The 16,266-nt window shown below is 39.6% G+C and overlaps 1 protein-coding gene and 2 pseudogenes across 1 annotated transcript; 1 reads left to right on the top strand and 2 right to left on the bottom strand.

The window, feature by feature from the left end:
• Positions 1 to 907: 907 nt before the first annotated feature.
• On the bottom strand, positions 908 to 2,766 carry RPS29 (ribosomal protein S29). The gene is made up of 3 exons (XM_004313239.4): positions 2,607 to 2,766; positions 2,269 to 2,368; positions 908 to 1,009 (listed from the first exon to the last, which is right to left on the bottom strand). The coding sequence occupies exons 1-3, from the start codon at positions 2,666 to 2,668 to the stop codon at positions 1,001 to 1,003; spliced, it is 171 nt and encodes a 56-aa protein (XP_004313287.1). The 5' UTR covers positions 2,669 to 2,766; the 3' UTR covers positions 908 to 1,000.
• A 4,693-nt stretch (positions 2,767 to 7,459) lies between these two features.
• LOC101330382 (PRELI domain containing protein 3B pseudogene) lies at positions 7,460 to 8,087 on the top strand (annotated as a pseudogene).
• A 3,671-nt stretch (positions 8,088 to 11,758) lies between these two features.
• On the bottom strand, positions 11,759 to 12,243 carry LOC101329217 (small ubiquitin-related modifier 2 pseudogene; annotated as a pseudogene).
• Positions 12,244 to 16,266: the final 4,023 nt, after the last annotated feature.

Below are 16,266 nucleotides of genomic sequence, written 5' to 3'. Positions count from 1 at the left end.
CAATCCTTAGACTTTAGGGCTTAGATCTCATCCAGTCACAAGGATGAGATCCACAAATAGCATCAATTATTCATACTGAGGACAACCAGTTGCATCTCCAGTCCCAAGCTCCTGTCAACTCCAGATAAATGCCTACTTCACAGCTCCACGTGAATGTCTAATAAGCATTTTGAATTTAATATGCTATAAGCTGAACTTTTTCTTCGCTAAAACAACTTCTCAGTCCTAGCTCAATAGTAACTCTACCCTTCCAGTTGCTCAGGCCAAAACCCTTGGAGTCATCCTTTGCTCTTCCACAACTAATCCATCAGCAAATCCAGTCTTTTTCCTCTTCAAGAGGTCACTGTGACTACTTCAACTACTCTTATCCTAGCCCAAACCAAGATCATTTGCCTAAAATATTCCAATAGACTCGTTTCCCTGTCTCTACCCCTGCCCCACTAAAGATCTACTTTTGCTCACAAGACCCATTTTAATCACTCCCCACCCCACCCCTTCCACATACAAATAATTGAGAAATTTACAAGTTTTGCTAATTATACCAAAAGCTAGGACTGCCACCACCAGGTAAATGCTCAGAGCAGGTTTTAGTGCTAGCCTTCTTTCTCAAAATCAATTTTCTGTAGTTTTACTTTCACTGCCCAGCTCACTGTAGCCAGTCAACTACTCAAAAGACAATTTGTCTCAGGTTATATGCTGGATGCTCCTATATATAGTGGGCACTTCATGGAACAAAAGATGTTAAGTATAAAAATAAAACTGGGATTTACCAGAGTCCAGCAAGAATACTTTTATATAGCTGAAGGAAAATAAGACACATATTGTGAAGACGAATCCACTGAAGATAATTTTTAAAAGATTTCTATGAACAATTGGCTATTACATTCACATGAAAAACATTCATAACTGAAGTTTTAAATTTTTTATTTTATATACAAAGAGTTAGTATTGTTTCTGAGGAAGGTAGATATGCGTGATGACCCATTCAAGAAGTTCACACTTAGTCCAACTGCAAAAAAAAAAGGCAGATAGGAAATGAATTAATGCATAACGCTTTAAATATCCATTTCATTCTCAGGGAAAAAAAGGGCTCATTATAGAATAAGGTTTAAACTGGAAATCTGACCACCCCAACTAGTTATGGCAATCTAAAGAACTTAAATATTTACTGAACACCTACTACAAACTGCTCCAAAAATCTCAACAATTATATTTTAGACAGTGAGTTTTAATACTGGTATACCCACTTCTACCATCAAAGACATTTCCCGCTAGAAAAACACTACTACATAAAATGATCTTTACCAAAAGCTCAGGATGGTCATTAAGTAGGCAGCAAATTCTACCACTATTCTAAGGAGCCGTTCATAAATTAACTCATTTAATCTTAACCTCTGAAAAATGGGACACAAAATTACCGGGTTTGGGGCCATTCTCTGATCTACTACCTCCAACTAAGTTATCTGAACTTCCACAAAGTAATACTAAACATACTCTTAAGTATTTGGTCAAAGCCAAAAGTTTAAGATACTTTGTTCCTGTCACAGAAATCTCACATTAAACAACTTATATCCACTGTAACACTAAAACATAAAGACACCTAATTTTAAAAAATACGTTCTACTCGATATTTTTGAGCTCTAATTATGAATAAAAAGGTAGTGACTGTTCTTTTGTATCTCAAAGGGCCAATAAGGAATTAGTTTTCACTTCTAGCATTTAAGCGATTTTTAGGAGCCAAGAAAGCTTCATATATACATTAATTTCTACAACAACCCTGACATTTATTTTTCACAGGCAAATACTTAGCTTTGAGTGACTTGACCAAAGTCACACGACTAGGATTCAGATCTCTGAATCCTAAAAAGGTCTACCTGGCCCCAAACCTCAAGCTCATTCCACTGCACGGCCCTATCCAACATTTCAGGACAGCGGACAACATATGTATTCTGCTAAAATTAGCTAAATACGATTAGACATTTAGTATTTAATTGTTCCTGAAAAGTAATTTTATGCAACATTATACATAGCACCTAAAACTGTCAGAAGTGGGTAAAAAGGAATGAGAAAGTCTACTTTTAAGGCCTTCACCTCCACCTCCATTCTATTAACGTGACTGCCAAAACTCTCTCAACAGTGTCATACGCTACCAAGGAAGGGCCCTGCTAGCTACAAGCGGAAAGCGGCGTTGGTCAAATGCCCACACCACGAACTACCCGTTCGTCGGCCCCTCACGGACACAGGAGAGCACGGCGTCGACGGCCGTACCTTAATGAAGCCGATGTCTTTCGCGTACTGGCGGAAACACTGGCGGCACATATTGAGGCCGTATTTCCGGATCAGACCGTGCCGGTTTGAGCAGACGCGGCTGCAAGGAAAGAGATGACGTTACCCCAAGTCGCAGAAAGTAAAGTATTCGGCACTCGGGAGGCCACCACCCGCACTGCCTGCCGGTCTCCACGGACCCATCACAGGCCTGTAATGGCGGCAGACACAGCTACGATTCCGTCTCCCCACGCCGCGCCGCCCGCGGGCTCCTCCACAGTACATTTCAAGCAGCGTCGCGCCCCAGAGCAACCCTTCCCTGAAGCTACATTGTTTCTCACCAAGAACGAGAACCCTGGCCGAATTTTCTCGGATGGCTCCAGTAAAGCTGCTGGTGCCCCATGTTGCTTCCTTGGCTGCAACAAGGCAAAAGGAAAGACGGAACGCACGCAGGCGCTCTTCAAAATTTTCAGACAGCTTACCCAGAAGGCAGTGCTGACAAAGGACGCGTGCGCAGTGTGGCTACGCTGTTACGCTGGTGTGAAGAGGAAGCTTGGAAATAATCTAGGCGGGCACAGCTGATGACGTCACCACACCTCAGCCTCTAGTTTTCTCTTTCGCTGGTTCTCGCCGCCGGGCGCGGTGGCGCGTGCCTGTAGTCCCAGCTACTCGGGAGGCTGAGGCAGGAGGATCGCTTGAGTCCAGGAGTTCTGGGCTGTAGTGCGCTATGCCGATCGGGTGTCCGCACTAAGTTCGGCATCAATATGGTGACCTCCCGGGAGCGGGGGACCACCAGGTTGCCTAAGGAGGGGTGAACCGGCCCAGGTCGGAAACGGAGCAGGTCAAAACTCCCGTGCTGATCAGTAGTGGGATCGCGCCTGTGAATAGCCACTGCACTCCAGCCTGGGCAACATAGCGAGACCCCGTCTCTTTTGAACCCCCAGAAATGAGTTTTGAACCCTCTAGAAATAAATGATGTCACTATTATACCGTCTCTTCATCATCGTCTGAACCTTTTACATTGATTTAATTAAAATTTTACACTTGGAAAAAGGATTTTTGCCTTAACTCAGTACTGACACCTACTGGGGTAAACTTATAAAATAACTTAAAATCAACTGTAATAACTAGGAGTCAACGGTAGGAGTTCCCGTTTTGTGAGACAAAATACGTTTTCAAACTTTTTTAAATTGACACACTGCTCCTAGAAATACACCTACACCATTCCAGAAGAATGACACGACTTAGTGTGTTTAATTTAATATTTAAATGTAGTTAGTTAAGTTTAAAGTAAGAAGCAAGTAAATGCCCAATATATGTTGCTTTGACCAGATGATTTGGTAATAAAATAACTAGTGAAAACCAAATGCCATCTAATAATCTGAAAAATGTCCCTAAAATCCACATGGTTATTTATAATGTCTTTAGATAAACCTAAAATTGTACATGGCTCTGATATCAAAGCTTTAACTAGATCTATAAAATGTACCACAGGGTGCAATAATGCGGGAAACTTTACACAGGAACTCTCCTTTGTTGTTTTTTGTTTTTGATTGTTTTTGGTCGAAAACAAGATGATAAAGGAAGGAGTCAAGCCAGAGATTTAAAAACCAGATATGACTTGATCCTGCCCTCAAAACAAATAGAGTGAGGAAAATAGGATTATCTCAGAGCCCTTCTTTCCAGTTTCAACTTTTTTGTTTTCACTTTCAACTTTTACAACTCAATGATATGTATACAACTAAGTTAGTAGGACAATTGCATTAGATGATACATGTTGCTCATAGAACACAAAAGGAGCAAAGAAGAAAGAGATTCATTCCAGCCTGAGGTTCATTTGAGGGGCCTTTGAAGTAGACCTTAAGTGAAGAGTGGGGTTTTTACCGGCGGCACTTGATGGAAGAGAATGCATAGTGAGAGGAGGAGTTTGAGCCCAAGAATGGAGTTGGAAAAAGCTTGGAGAGGATGAACAATCTTGTGTAACTAGAGAGGAGGATGCACAAAAGACCTAGTGATAGATGACTGAAAGGGTATTTTAACTTAAAGCCTGATTGTGAAGGGTCCAATGTCAAGCTTCTACAGTTTGCCTGGAATTTATATCAGTCATAGATGTGTAGTTTCCAAAATCCATGTGCCTCTCCAAAGCTAATCAAACATTTCCCACCTATAGCCTTCTCAGACCTTTCCCAATTGGTCTCTGTAATTTTTAGAAGATTACAATGGTTCTGAGATCAATTCCATAAATATTTTCAATACTCTGATATATAATCCTCTGGGCCAAAAGAAGTGAACTCATTTAAAAGTGGGGGGAAGAAAAGACAAACAAGAAGCAATTAGTTACACTTGAACAGTAACAATCTCTTAAACTATCTTGATATTCAAGTAGTTCTTAATGTTTTTTCTGGTCTTGAAAGTTATTCTTCTTGATGGAGATATTACAAAACTGGAGTTGAGAAGCTGTACTTCCTGCTCAGTCTTAAGATAATGTAGCACCGTCTATCTCCACCGATGGTATTATCAATTTCTTTTTCAATAAAAAAGCTGAGCATACAGTTTTGGGCTTCCCTGGTGGCGCAGTGGTTGAGAGTCCGCCTGCCGATGCAGGGGACACGTGTTTGTGCCCCGGTCCGGGAAGATCCCACATGCCGCGGAGCGGCTGGGCCCGTGAGCCATGGCCGCTGAGCCTGTGCGTCCGGAGCCTGTGCTCCGCAACGGGAGAGGCCACAACAGTGAGAGGACCGCGAAAAAAAAAAAAAAAAAAAAGCTGAGCATACAGTTTTAAAAGTCCATTTTAACCCAATGTTTGTAAAGAGCTTTTAGCTTAATCCTATATTCTTCTTACAGATTCCTATTACTCTTCTGTATTTGGCTTTTAAATTCTTCTTTTAAAACATATTTCCCCCTAATATAATACATACTGAGTTCTCTTTCTTTCTTTCTTTTCCTTCTTTCTGTCTTTCTTTCTTTTTTTCCTTTCTTAAATACAATAAAATACAAAGGAGAAGAAATGTGCTATAATCTCCTAGCCCAGATAACCCCTATTAATATTTTCTTTTGGAAAAAAATAAAAGTAATACTTATAAGACTGACACATTCTAATGGGACAGAGTATAGATATTATTTTGGAATTTAAGCACATTGGAATGACTGCATGTTAAGACACCATTATTCAGATATCTCCTATTTTCTTCCTTAAGTTATTCTCACAATTATTTGTGATTCTACATCCATAATTTGTCATTTAAAGACATACATCTCCCTTGAGCTATCTTCAATTTCAGAACTTATACATATATATTCATTTCAACAGATGTTGATATTTTAATTAATTGTATACTCTAAAGCAAAACACAGATACATAAAGTATATTTTTTAACTTTTTATTTTATATTGGAGTACAGTTGATTAACAATGTTGTTATACATACAGAATTTTATTTATTTATTTATTTTTTTTAGCAGTACACGGGCCTCTCACTGTTGTGGCCTCTCCCGTTGTGGGAAACAGGATCTGGACGCACAGGCTCAGCGGCTATAGCTCACAGGCTCAGCCGCTCCGCAGCATATGGGATCTTCGCGGACCGGGGCACGAACCCGCGTCCCCTGCATCGGCAGGTGGACTCTCAACCACTGCGCCACCAGTGAAGCCCGTAAAGTGTATTTTTAAAAGTAAGTTTTTATCCAACCCAGACCCCTATTTCTCCAGTCTCCCTGTCCAAACACACATGTTATCAGGATCTTTAAAGAAATAAGTGTAGCTATCTATCTACCTATCTACTCATCCACTCACAGAAGTATATGTGCATATCTATGCATGTATACATACATATGTATAAATGTGTCCATATACATATGTTTGTATTTATATATATTTACTACATTTATTTTCATTTATACAAACAGAAGCATACCATACCCAATGGTATGATTCTGTTTGTACAGATAGATCATACAAATAGATCATAAAGCATCTTAGAAGAGTATAAATGCTATGGAGAAATATATAGCAAAAATAGGGAATGAAGTGAAATTGGAACATCTTTGAACATTCCTTTGCATACTTAAATTATATCTATATCTACATAGTATATCTATATTATAAAGTATGTCTGTAAAATAAAATTCTGGAAATGGGACTGTGAGGCAAAAGAATATGAACTTTTAAATTTTTGATAGAGATTACCAATATGCCATCTATAGAAATCATAACAATTCAACCAAATACCCATAGAAAATATCTGTTTTTCCACACTCCCCCAACAGTGTGAATTAGCAAACTTTTTTATATTTGTCCTTCTGATAGCCTAAAAATGGCAAGTGTTGTTTCAATTTGAATTTCGATGCTGCAGAACATGTTTTGCTATGTTTATAAGCCAGCCATGTATCTTTATCTGAGAACTTCTCCTTCCAGTCTACAACCCGCTTTGCTAATGTGCTGCTGGGCTGTAGTTTGTATATTTGTAAATATTTACATGGAAGAAAATTAGCCCTTTGACTTTTCATGTTGGTTGCAAAGTTATTCTAGTCACTACAACACCAGATTCTTATTTATTTCTATGTTTATGTTCCAGGTATTCTTCCATGCAAAAAGTTTTAAAGTTTATGTATGAAAATTTATCAGATTGTTAGGTCACTACTTTTAGGTTTTGTGTCAAAATTCTAAACACATTCTACTGTGTTTTCTTGTTGTACTGTTACATTTTTGGTTTTCATTTTAAATCTTGAATCCACCTAAAATTTATATCACCATCCCCCAGGAGTAAGGGAGAAATCCAGTTTCCCTCTCTCCCAAATGGCTAGCTACTCACTCTAACTCAAGAAATATTAACCAAATGCATAATCATCGGTAAGCTTACTCTATTCTGGTACAATGTAGGCTCTCATAAACATTTGTTGAATGAATATTTAGATAGTCATTTACTCATTCATTCTTTCTACAAATATGCATTGAGTACCTACTATATGTGAACACTATGCTAGATATTGCATGTAACAGTAGTGACTCAGAACCTGTCCAGGAAGCTTGTAGTCTAGCAGTAAATACAGGCATTAAATAAGTAATCATATAGCAATTATTTTGGACAAGATAACCTAAGATTCCTCTTGCTGTGAACACCCAAACTTGTTAGAAGAAATATGGTATGTTTTAAAATGCAGAGTTGGCGGCTGAGAGGCGGGGCGGGGGCAAGAGTGGCTTCTTTGCCGACACCCGGACACCGCGCGGGCCGCCGGCACCATGAAGATCTGGACGTCGGAGCACGTCTTTGACCACCCATGGGAAACTGTTACAACAGCTGCAATGCAGAAATACCCAAACCCTATGAATCCGAGTGTGTTTGGAGTCGATGCATTGGACAGACACATAGATCCCTCTGGAAAACTGCACAGCCATAGACTTCTCAGCACAGAGTGGGGACGGCCTTCATTGTGAAATCTCTTATTGTTACAGCAAGAACCAAAACATATATGCAAGAACATTCTGTAGTGGATCCCGTAGAGAAAACAAAGGAAATTAAATCTACTAATATTTCATCTACAAATATGGTTTCAGTAGATGAGAGACATATACAAACCACTGCCTCAAGACCCAGAAAAAACTGTTTTGACTCAAGAAGCCATAATTACCATGAAAGAAGTCAGTCTCAGCAGTTAACCTCGAAGGACTGATGGCAAGTACGATACCGTCAAATGCTAATAAAGGCCGAGAAGCAAATGGAGTGGGTAATACATAAATTAAATGCTGAAATTGAGGGATTGACGGCTTCGGCAAGAGGGAGCATAAGGACACCAACAGCGGCAGCAGCATTTGTGAAGAAATCATAATGAAAGTTGATAAACAACACCCAGTTCCCCAGGTCTCTACAAGCTGACAGTATATTTATTTGTTATTTTAAAAAAATACAGGTCTTCCCTGGTGGCGCAGTGGTTGAGAATCCGCCTGCCAATGCAGAAGACACGGGTTCGAGCCCTAGTCCGGGAAGATTCCACATGCCACAGAACAACTAAGCCTGGGCGCCACATACTACTTGATCCTGTGCCCTAGGGCCCGCGAGCCACAGCTACTGAGCCCACGCGCCACAACTACTGAAGCCTGTGCGCCTAGAGCCTGGTGCTCTGCAACAAGAGAAGCCACCGCAATGAGAAGCTGATCAATACAACTAGAGAAAGCTCGCGCACAGCAACGAAGACCCAACGCAACCAAAAATAAATAAATAAAATAAATTAATTTTTAAAAATAAATAAATAAAAATACAACTATATTTTCGGTAGAATTTTGTTTTTTGATAAGCTGAAGAAAGACTATTTGACTTGATCAAAGCCAAGAGCTGCAGTGTTTCTAAATAAAAGGGATCGGCTGAAATTAGTGTTGTCTGAAATGACTGCCTGATTTTGAGGATTCCAGTATTTATGTAACAATTTAACAATTTTTGAAAAGCACTTGAAAATTGATATTGGCTGATTAAACCTCCTTAAGGTAGAATTTTAAAGCTTTTCATGCATTGGAACTCTACCTAGTTTTGGACCAACCCCAGAACCAAGCAGAGCCACCTCTTACATACCCACGACTACCCTGCTGCAATAAACTTGTAGAACTTGCATGAGGGAACTCACTTTTAAAGGAGAAACTGTATAGTTTTAAAAAGACATTGATTGTATAAAATAATTTGCTCTGCTATAAACCACCATTAAAAATCACAATGTTTTAATTTGGTACTTAACATTTTTGGAGTAAAAACTATCACAAAAGTAATAAATGACGCCAACAAAAATATACTTTACTGTGTTAAAGAGTACTGTATTGGTTTGCCAAAGTTTTGTAACTTAGTAAAGGTATTACCTTCCTTGGATTTGTACTTTATGACTTAGTATGCTGTATCGTGGGCTGGTCATGTTAACTGAAAAAGTCATTGCCAGAATTTTGCAGCACTCTAAACTTAAACAGAAGAACAGCTGTTCACATCTTTTAGCATTTCACATTTGCCTAACTTATAAATTGCCATGTGTCAAAATCATGGTTCTGTAATTGCTAAAGCATGATATGCCAGGTTATTTGAATCTAATTACTTTTTGAAGTGAATTATGACCACAAAACATCTTTTTTTACATGAAGAGCTGTACATCATTTGAAATTACTCAAATGATGTCTTGCTCTGATGCATAAATTCCAGGGACTTAATGTTTTTAATAATACCGTGTCCCTGCAGGGGATGGGGGCCGTGGAGAAGAAAAAAGAATAATAGGGTGAAAAAAATCATTGACCTAAACTAACCAGTAGGTGAATTGCTTTGCAGCTTTTATTTATGGAAACCCTTGCTTTGGATGCCAGAGGGCAGCTGCAATGTGAAATCTAATCCAGTAAATGTATTTTGTTTTGTATTTTGTAGCAGGCAATTAATTATCCACCACTAAATAAATAAGAATATCTTTGATACTGGGAATTGTTGCATACAGAGTATTTTTGTTAAAAGGTGATGAGCTCTTGCCTTTATTTCACAGTACTTAAAGTGATAAACTTCTAGTCAGGTTTCCTATAAAAGAAACCAGTTAATATATGTACATAAACCACAAAAATAGTATAACAAACTATTTGAAAATTATTGTTTTTCGACTTAAAATATTGTTTAGCTTGAGACTTCTTAGGACGTTTGTAAAAGCAAGTTAAAGCCAATAAGATTTTTGATTTTTTTTGTAACCGGAGATGGTTTTTACAATTAAAATAACATTTCAACTAAACAAAACATTGCTAAATATTGATATTTAATAAGTTGCCTTGTATAATTTCTGAAAATTATACTTGTTCTGAAAAGTGTAAGAATACCCTAATGATAAAGATTTCTAAACAAAATTTTATCCTGTTTGATTTTTTTACTCTGATCTAATGACAAAATTCTATAAATTTTCATTTTCCAATGTAGTTACTTTTAGTGAAGTAGCTAGTAGTTAATGGCTTTTACCTGTTAAAATATAAATAACATAGCAAGCATCTGAGAGGACTAAACTGGAATAAAGTGTTCATGGGTTAGAATTAGAGTCGGACTATGGAGTATATTATCCTATTTAATATTAAAGATGGATCTTATATGAATTAAGAAAAACTTTCCTGTTAATAAAAGCTTCCTTTTAACTAAAAATAAATAAATAAAATGCAGAGTTGAGCTCCAGGGAATCCCAAAGATCAGGAACGAAGAGGGAACTGAAAACCATAGAGACTCCTCTGGGGAGATTTGTCCATCTAGGTAATAGGACCTGGATTCTGAGGGGAAAAGAGACAAGGCTTTGGGTAACTGTATTTAATTAAATTGTGGAGTGGAAATCCATGAAGATTTTTGGGAAGAATTAAGCACAACATATGAGACTTAAGTTCCAGTACTATTTGTTCGAACAATGACTATCTATGAGGTCACAGGCAAATCCCTTTACTCTTTTCAGCTTCCATTCCCCTCTTATAAAATGAGAGAACTGAATTAGAATACCTGTAAATTATGTTTCAGCTCAACATTTTAGGATTCTGTGATGAGAGACACCTTTGAAAATTTAATTTGGCAACAGTGTGAATGGTGGATTATTGTATTAGCCTCGTAACTGGTATTGCTGCCTCTAGGCTTGCTTTAACTGCAAATTAATCCCTTCACTGACCACAGTAGCCTTTCTTAAACAGGTCTAAATTTTATCCCCTGCTTGAACATTTTCAATCGTGTTCCAGAATTTTCAGGATAATGTTAAAAAGCCTTAGTTTAGCAAAAAAAATTGTTTTCATCATCTGGCTGCTTTATACTCATCTAACGTTCTCATCTAACATTTCTCCCATTATAGTATAATTATTGGTTTATTTGTCTCTTCTAAACAATGTAAACTCATCTTTGCCTTTTTTTTTTTTTGAACAAGAAGTTTATTTAAACCACAAGACTCTTGACTTGAAGGGAAAATTGTCCAGGATTCATTTCTTTTAGAGTAATTTAAAGACATTGCCCTACTTGTAACAGCTACATACAAAAAAGTTATAAAATTGTCCTTGGTTTTACAATGATAAATGAAAAGCATTAAAATTCTCCCATCGAACAAGGTATGCAAGGATTTTTATGTTGTTCTTTTTTTGTTAAACAGTGAGAGCAAAATAACTTACTGAAATATAAAGGCAAGAACTGAATGAGCATGCCACTAATGGAGAAAAGGGGGTATTTTCATAGAACCAGTATTTTTCCCCAACCCATCTCCATTAGATGTCGGTCAAAACATACCATTGGCGGGCTTCGCGGGCTTCCCTGGTGGCGCAATGGTTGAGAGTCCGCCTGCCGATGCAGGGGACACGGGTTCATGCCCCAGTCCGGGAAGATCCCACATGCCGTGGAGCGGCTGGGCCCGTGAGCCATGGCCGCTGAGCCTGCGCTCCGCAACAGGAGAGGCCACAACAGTGAGAAGCCCGCGTACCGCAGAAAGGAAACAAAAACAAAACATACCATTGGCCATTTACTTAAAAAAAAAATGCACTATGCTTGTGCACGTACACCAGTTACTTTATGTACAATAAAGGAAGCGGGAAGGGGAAAATGAAAGAATAGAGAAAACTATACTGTAGTAGTCAGAATGTGGTGGAACCAAATTGCGGTTTTCTAATTGAGAATGTCTTCTTGGTCTGGAGGAACAGAATTCTGGAGTAAAGTAGCAGGTTCCCTTTTTAGCAGACACCTCCTGTCAGCTGCTGGAACACATCAATTGTATCTTCAGCCTCCATTTCCAACTGTGCAGGTGTGTCTGTTTCATTGATTGGCTGCCCATCAAATTGGAATCTGATCTGCCTCATTGACATACCCTGTCGTTCACAATAGGCTTTCAATAGTTTACTAAGTGGTGTATGACTCTTAATCTTAAACTGCACCACAGAACGGTCCTGCCCCGCCACCTTCAAATTAATATGATCATTGTTGTCAGTCTTGACTCCTTCCTTGGGCTTTTCATCAGCCATGGCGAGCGCCAGATTCTCCTCAGCTGCCGATTCACTAAAGAGGTGTCAGGTCCACATCAAAAGAGCACACAAGCAGCACCAGGAGTGGCAGAAGAAGGAGGCGGCAGCGGTGGAGGAGGGAGAGCACCTTTGCCTTTTAAACATCTAGCACAGGTGCTGGCATACAGCAAGAACACCATAAATATTAAATGAATGAATAAGTGTACTGAAGTAAGAAGACCTGGTAGGTTTAGAAATAATTCTGACAATTGGCAGATGCCTTAAAGGTATGTGAGAATGTTTATTCCTTACCAACAATGAGTATAAATGTTTGTTTTAACAGTATAAATTTTTGTTTTAAATGTTCGTTTAACTTATAGATCTTTGCAGATCTATAAGTAAATATGTTATCTCATTTTAATATACTATTCTCTGATTAATAATAAAGTATTTTTCTCTTTTTTAAAAAAAAGAAATAATTCTGGAGGGAAGTAATGCAGTTCTGAACTGACATGGCAATACTAAGAAGGGGCAGTTGGGTATTAATTAGGAAATCATAGTGGAAACACAACCTATAAAACATGATCAAAGAGTGTCAACAGGGAAAAGGGAAACCACACTCCATCTCAGATGGGACTTGAACCCACGATCCCTGACTTTAGGAGGGACCTCGAACCCACTGTCTTAATTGAAACCACTCACCTAGTATAGGACTTACTGAAGCTCAGGTTCTTTTGTCTCTTTGCAGAAAAGGCAAAGTGGCAGGTGAAGAGTGAGTTTATTAGCATACATAGGTCACTTGTGAGAGATACAAACAGGCAGGCAAGGCAGCCCCAAGAACAAAGAGGGCTATATTTTTATAATCAAACAAAACCTGGGGAGGGGAGAAGACCACCTTCTTCCTCACTTTTTGGTAGATGTCAAGGTGATAGGGACAGAGTAAAGGAACAAAGTAGGTAATTAAATAGTTAATCCCACTAAGGGATTGTAAGTAGATAAAAAAGTATCAGAGACCCCTGTAAGTTAATGATTACTCAAGAAAGCAGGTTTGCTTAACCACAAAACCAAGCAGTCTTGCTTAGCAATAAAACCATGCAACAGGAGCATGAGACATGCCCCAAAACAATAAAACAATGGTGGTATGAGACCCACATCCTGTCCAGTGAGCTCAGTAAGTTATTGATTCCTAGGACATGCTCCTCTGGGCACATTAAAAACAAAAATATATGGGCTTCCCTGATGGCGCAGTGGCTGGGAGTCTGCCTGTGGGTGCAGGGGACGCGGGTTCGTGCCCCGGTCCGGGAAGATTCCACATGCCGCGGAGCAGCTGGGCCCGTGAGCCATGGCCGCTGAGCCTGCGCGTCCAGAGCATGTGCTCCGCAACGGGAGACGCCACAACAGCGAGAGGCCCACGTACCACAAAAAAAATAATAAAGAAAGAAAGGGTGACGTTATATTGAAACCTGAAATGATTTAACCATTTTTAGCATATGTTACTGCCTTTTTGCTTATTTCCATTGTGCCATGACAGTCCTGGCTTGACCATGTAGGGACAAGAAAAGTCCCCCAGCCGACATGGAGGAGGAACTGATGATGAAAGTGTGACCTCTACTCAGGAATGAGGAAGATGGTGGTCTTCCCCAAGCCCAACTCTTCCTTTGATTATAAAACCATAGCCCGCTAAGTTCTCAGGGTGCAGCACTCTCTCTCCCTCCTGCTTATAAGCCTCACAAGCATCCTATTCTAATAAATCACTTATCTATCACTTTGCCCCTCTCTGAATTCTTTCTTCCATGAGACAGAAAGAACTGGAGCTCCTCGGAGCCCCCTAGAGGTTTCAAAGGCTTACATCGTAAGTTCCTCCTTTGACCCTATATGGTCTAATTGGGATGGTCATGGAACTATTTAAGTCAAATATATATTAGCAAAACGGTGGTAATGTATACTAAAATATGGTCATTCATCTCAGGTTTTGGTATAATGTCCCCTTTCACCTAGTTTCTTTCCCCTTTCACCTATATTCCTTTCTTGGCTACATGCAGAAATGCAACCCTTTAAGGACCACTAACTCCCTGACTTTATGTTACAAGATTCAGACTCCATTATCTATCGTCTTGTGTTTTAACTATCAGGGTTTGTGGCTTGAGTGTGCCTGGCACTTGGATGCATCTGGTCTTCCTTCAAGTTAAGAGTAGATTGTTGCTAGATAACTGGATTCTTTTCTTGAGTGGTCATTAGCTTACAATAGTCTCCCAAACTCCGTTAAAATTTCCTTTCTGTCTTTAATCCCCTGGTGAGATTTCTAACCTAATTATCCTACTCTAACCCTATCAAAAGCAGCACTATAAAAGTCTAATTCTTAGGTGTATATTTGTTAACTATATAGCTTTATTTAGTTTTTTTTAAATTTAATTTATTTATTTATGTCTGCATTGGGTCTTTGTCGCTGTGCGCGGGCTTTCTCCAGTTGCGGCGAGCCGGGGCTACTCTTCGTTGCGGTGCGCAGGCTTCTCATTATGGTGGCTTCTCTTGTTGCAGAGCATGGGCTCTAGGTGTGCGGGCTTCAGTAGTTGTGGAGTGCAAGCTCTAGAGCACAGGTTCAGTATTTGTGGCACACGGGCTCAGCAGCTCCTCGGCATGTGAGATCTTCCCTGACCAGGGTTCGAACCCCGTGTCCCCTGCATGGTCAGGCGGATTCTAAACCACTGCACCACCAGGGAAGCCCCAGCTTTATTTAGTCTAGATGAAATTTACCATTAAAAAAACCAGCTCCAAGATCTGGTCCCAACGTGCTAGGGCAGACAAGTCTACACTGTCCATAGATTGTGACCTCTCTCTTTAAGAACATGATGACATTTGATTTTACTAGCTTGAACCCAGCTGAGCTACAAACCTGAGTAAAGTTTACTGTGGGCACAAATTCAGGAAGTCAGAGATATTCAATTATCTGTTGAATGCCTGGTATGCACAGAAACCTGGAGAAACAAAATAAATGAAAAGTAATTTTAGGGAATTCCCTGGAGATCCAGTGGTTAGGACTCAGGTGCTCTCACTGCCAGGGGCAGGGGTTTGATCCCTGGTCGGGGAACTCCCACAAGCCATGCAGCATGGCCAAAAAATAAATAAAATAAAATTACAACAGTTTGTCCAACATTTAAAATGTTCCCAGCTCCCAACTTTTTCTACAGGTTCGGAGGTATATTTTAACATACTTGTTTACACAGGTGTTTTATTTTTTCATCTATGTTATTACCCACTCGAACAAAAAATAGGTAATTCCTATAAAGTCCAATTTCTTTGAAAATTCTAGGGTGTCGTTTTAGTTTAATCCTTTTTCTCTCTAGCCATAAGATTAACTGTTGGTAAATGCTGAGTAGTGCTTTCATGCTCTACAAGCAAGAACACTAAATAGGAAAAAAAGTAATTTTTTATTACCTTATCACCACTTTTCATGAACCAACTTTGTTTTTCAGAAGATAATCAACGGATAACCCTCTAGGTTCAAACTGTTGTACACAGAGACGCTCATTCAAGAATAAATCATTATATTGTCACGGTTGAAAAGTAGTTTTGGACGCCATTTCACACTTGCGAAAGTACATCTTAGACAAAATGGAATATTTAATACAAATCTGGGACCAGCGAGAGGAGAGCGCGCAAAATTTAAGTGGGCGAGACTACTACGACCCTAAGTGTGAGCGCCTCCCTCGCCCCACCCAGGGCCTGGCCCTTCTTTAATAAATGGAATAAGGAGTCCGAAGGGTATGCATCTGGGGTCTGGACGGTCTTTCCAAGCCTTAGATGCCAGCCACTCCATCCAACCCACTAGCGGTTGCAAAGTGGGAATTTGTTCAACAGGAATGGCCAAGTCAAATACTGTCATATCAAGTTCCCTTCTGACGTAGCAGGTGTAGCCTCCGGCGCACCAAAAACAAAACAAAACACCAGCCCATCAGCGCCGGGAAATGTCGCGCCCCAACTGGCACTAGGCAACTCGCAAACGGCCGAAAGTTTGTAGGCAAAAAGGCTTCCCCGGTAACAGAGGAGCTGATGCCTTTC

The sequence above is a fragment of the Tursiops truncatus genome, chromosome 2 (assembly GCF_011762595.2).
Source record: "Tursiops truncatus isolate mTurTru1 chromosome 2, mTurTru1.mat.Y, whole genome shotgun sequence".
NCBI classification, from domain to species: Eukaryota; Metazoa; Chordata; class Mammalia; order Artiodactyla; family Delphinidae; genus Tursiops; species Tursiops truncatus.
Note: the sequence above shows the minus strand (reverse complement) of the source record. Positions and strands in the feature narration are given on the sequence as shown.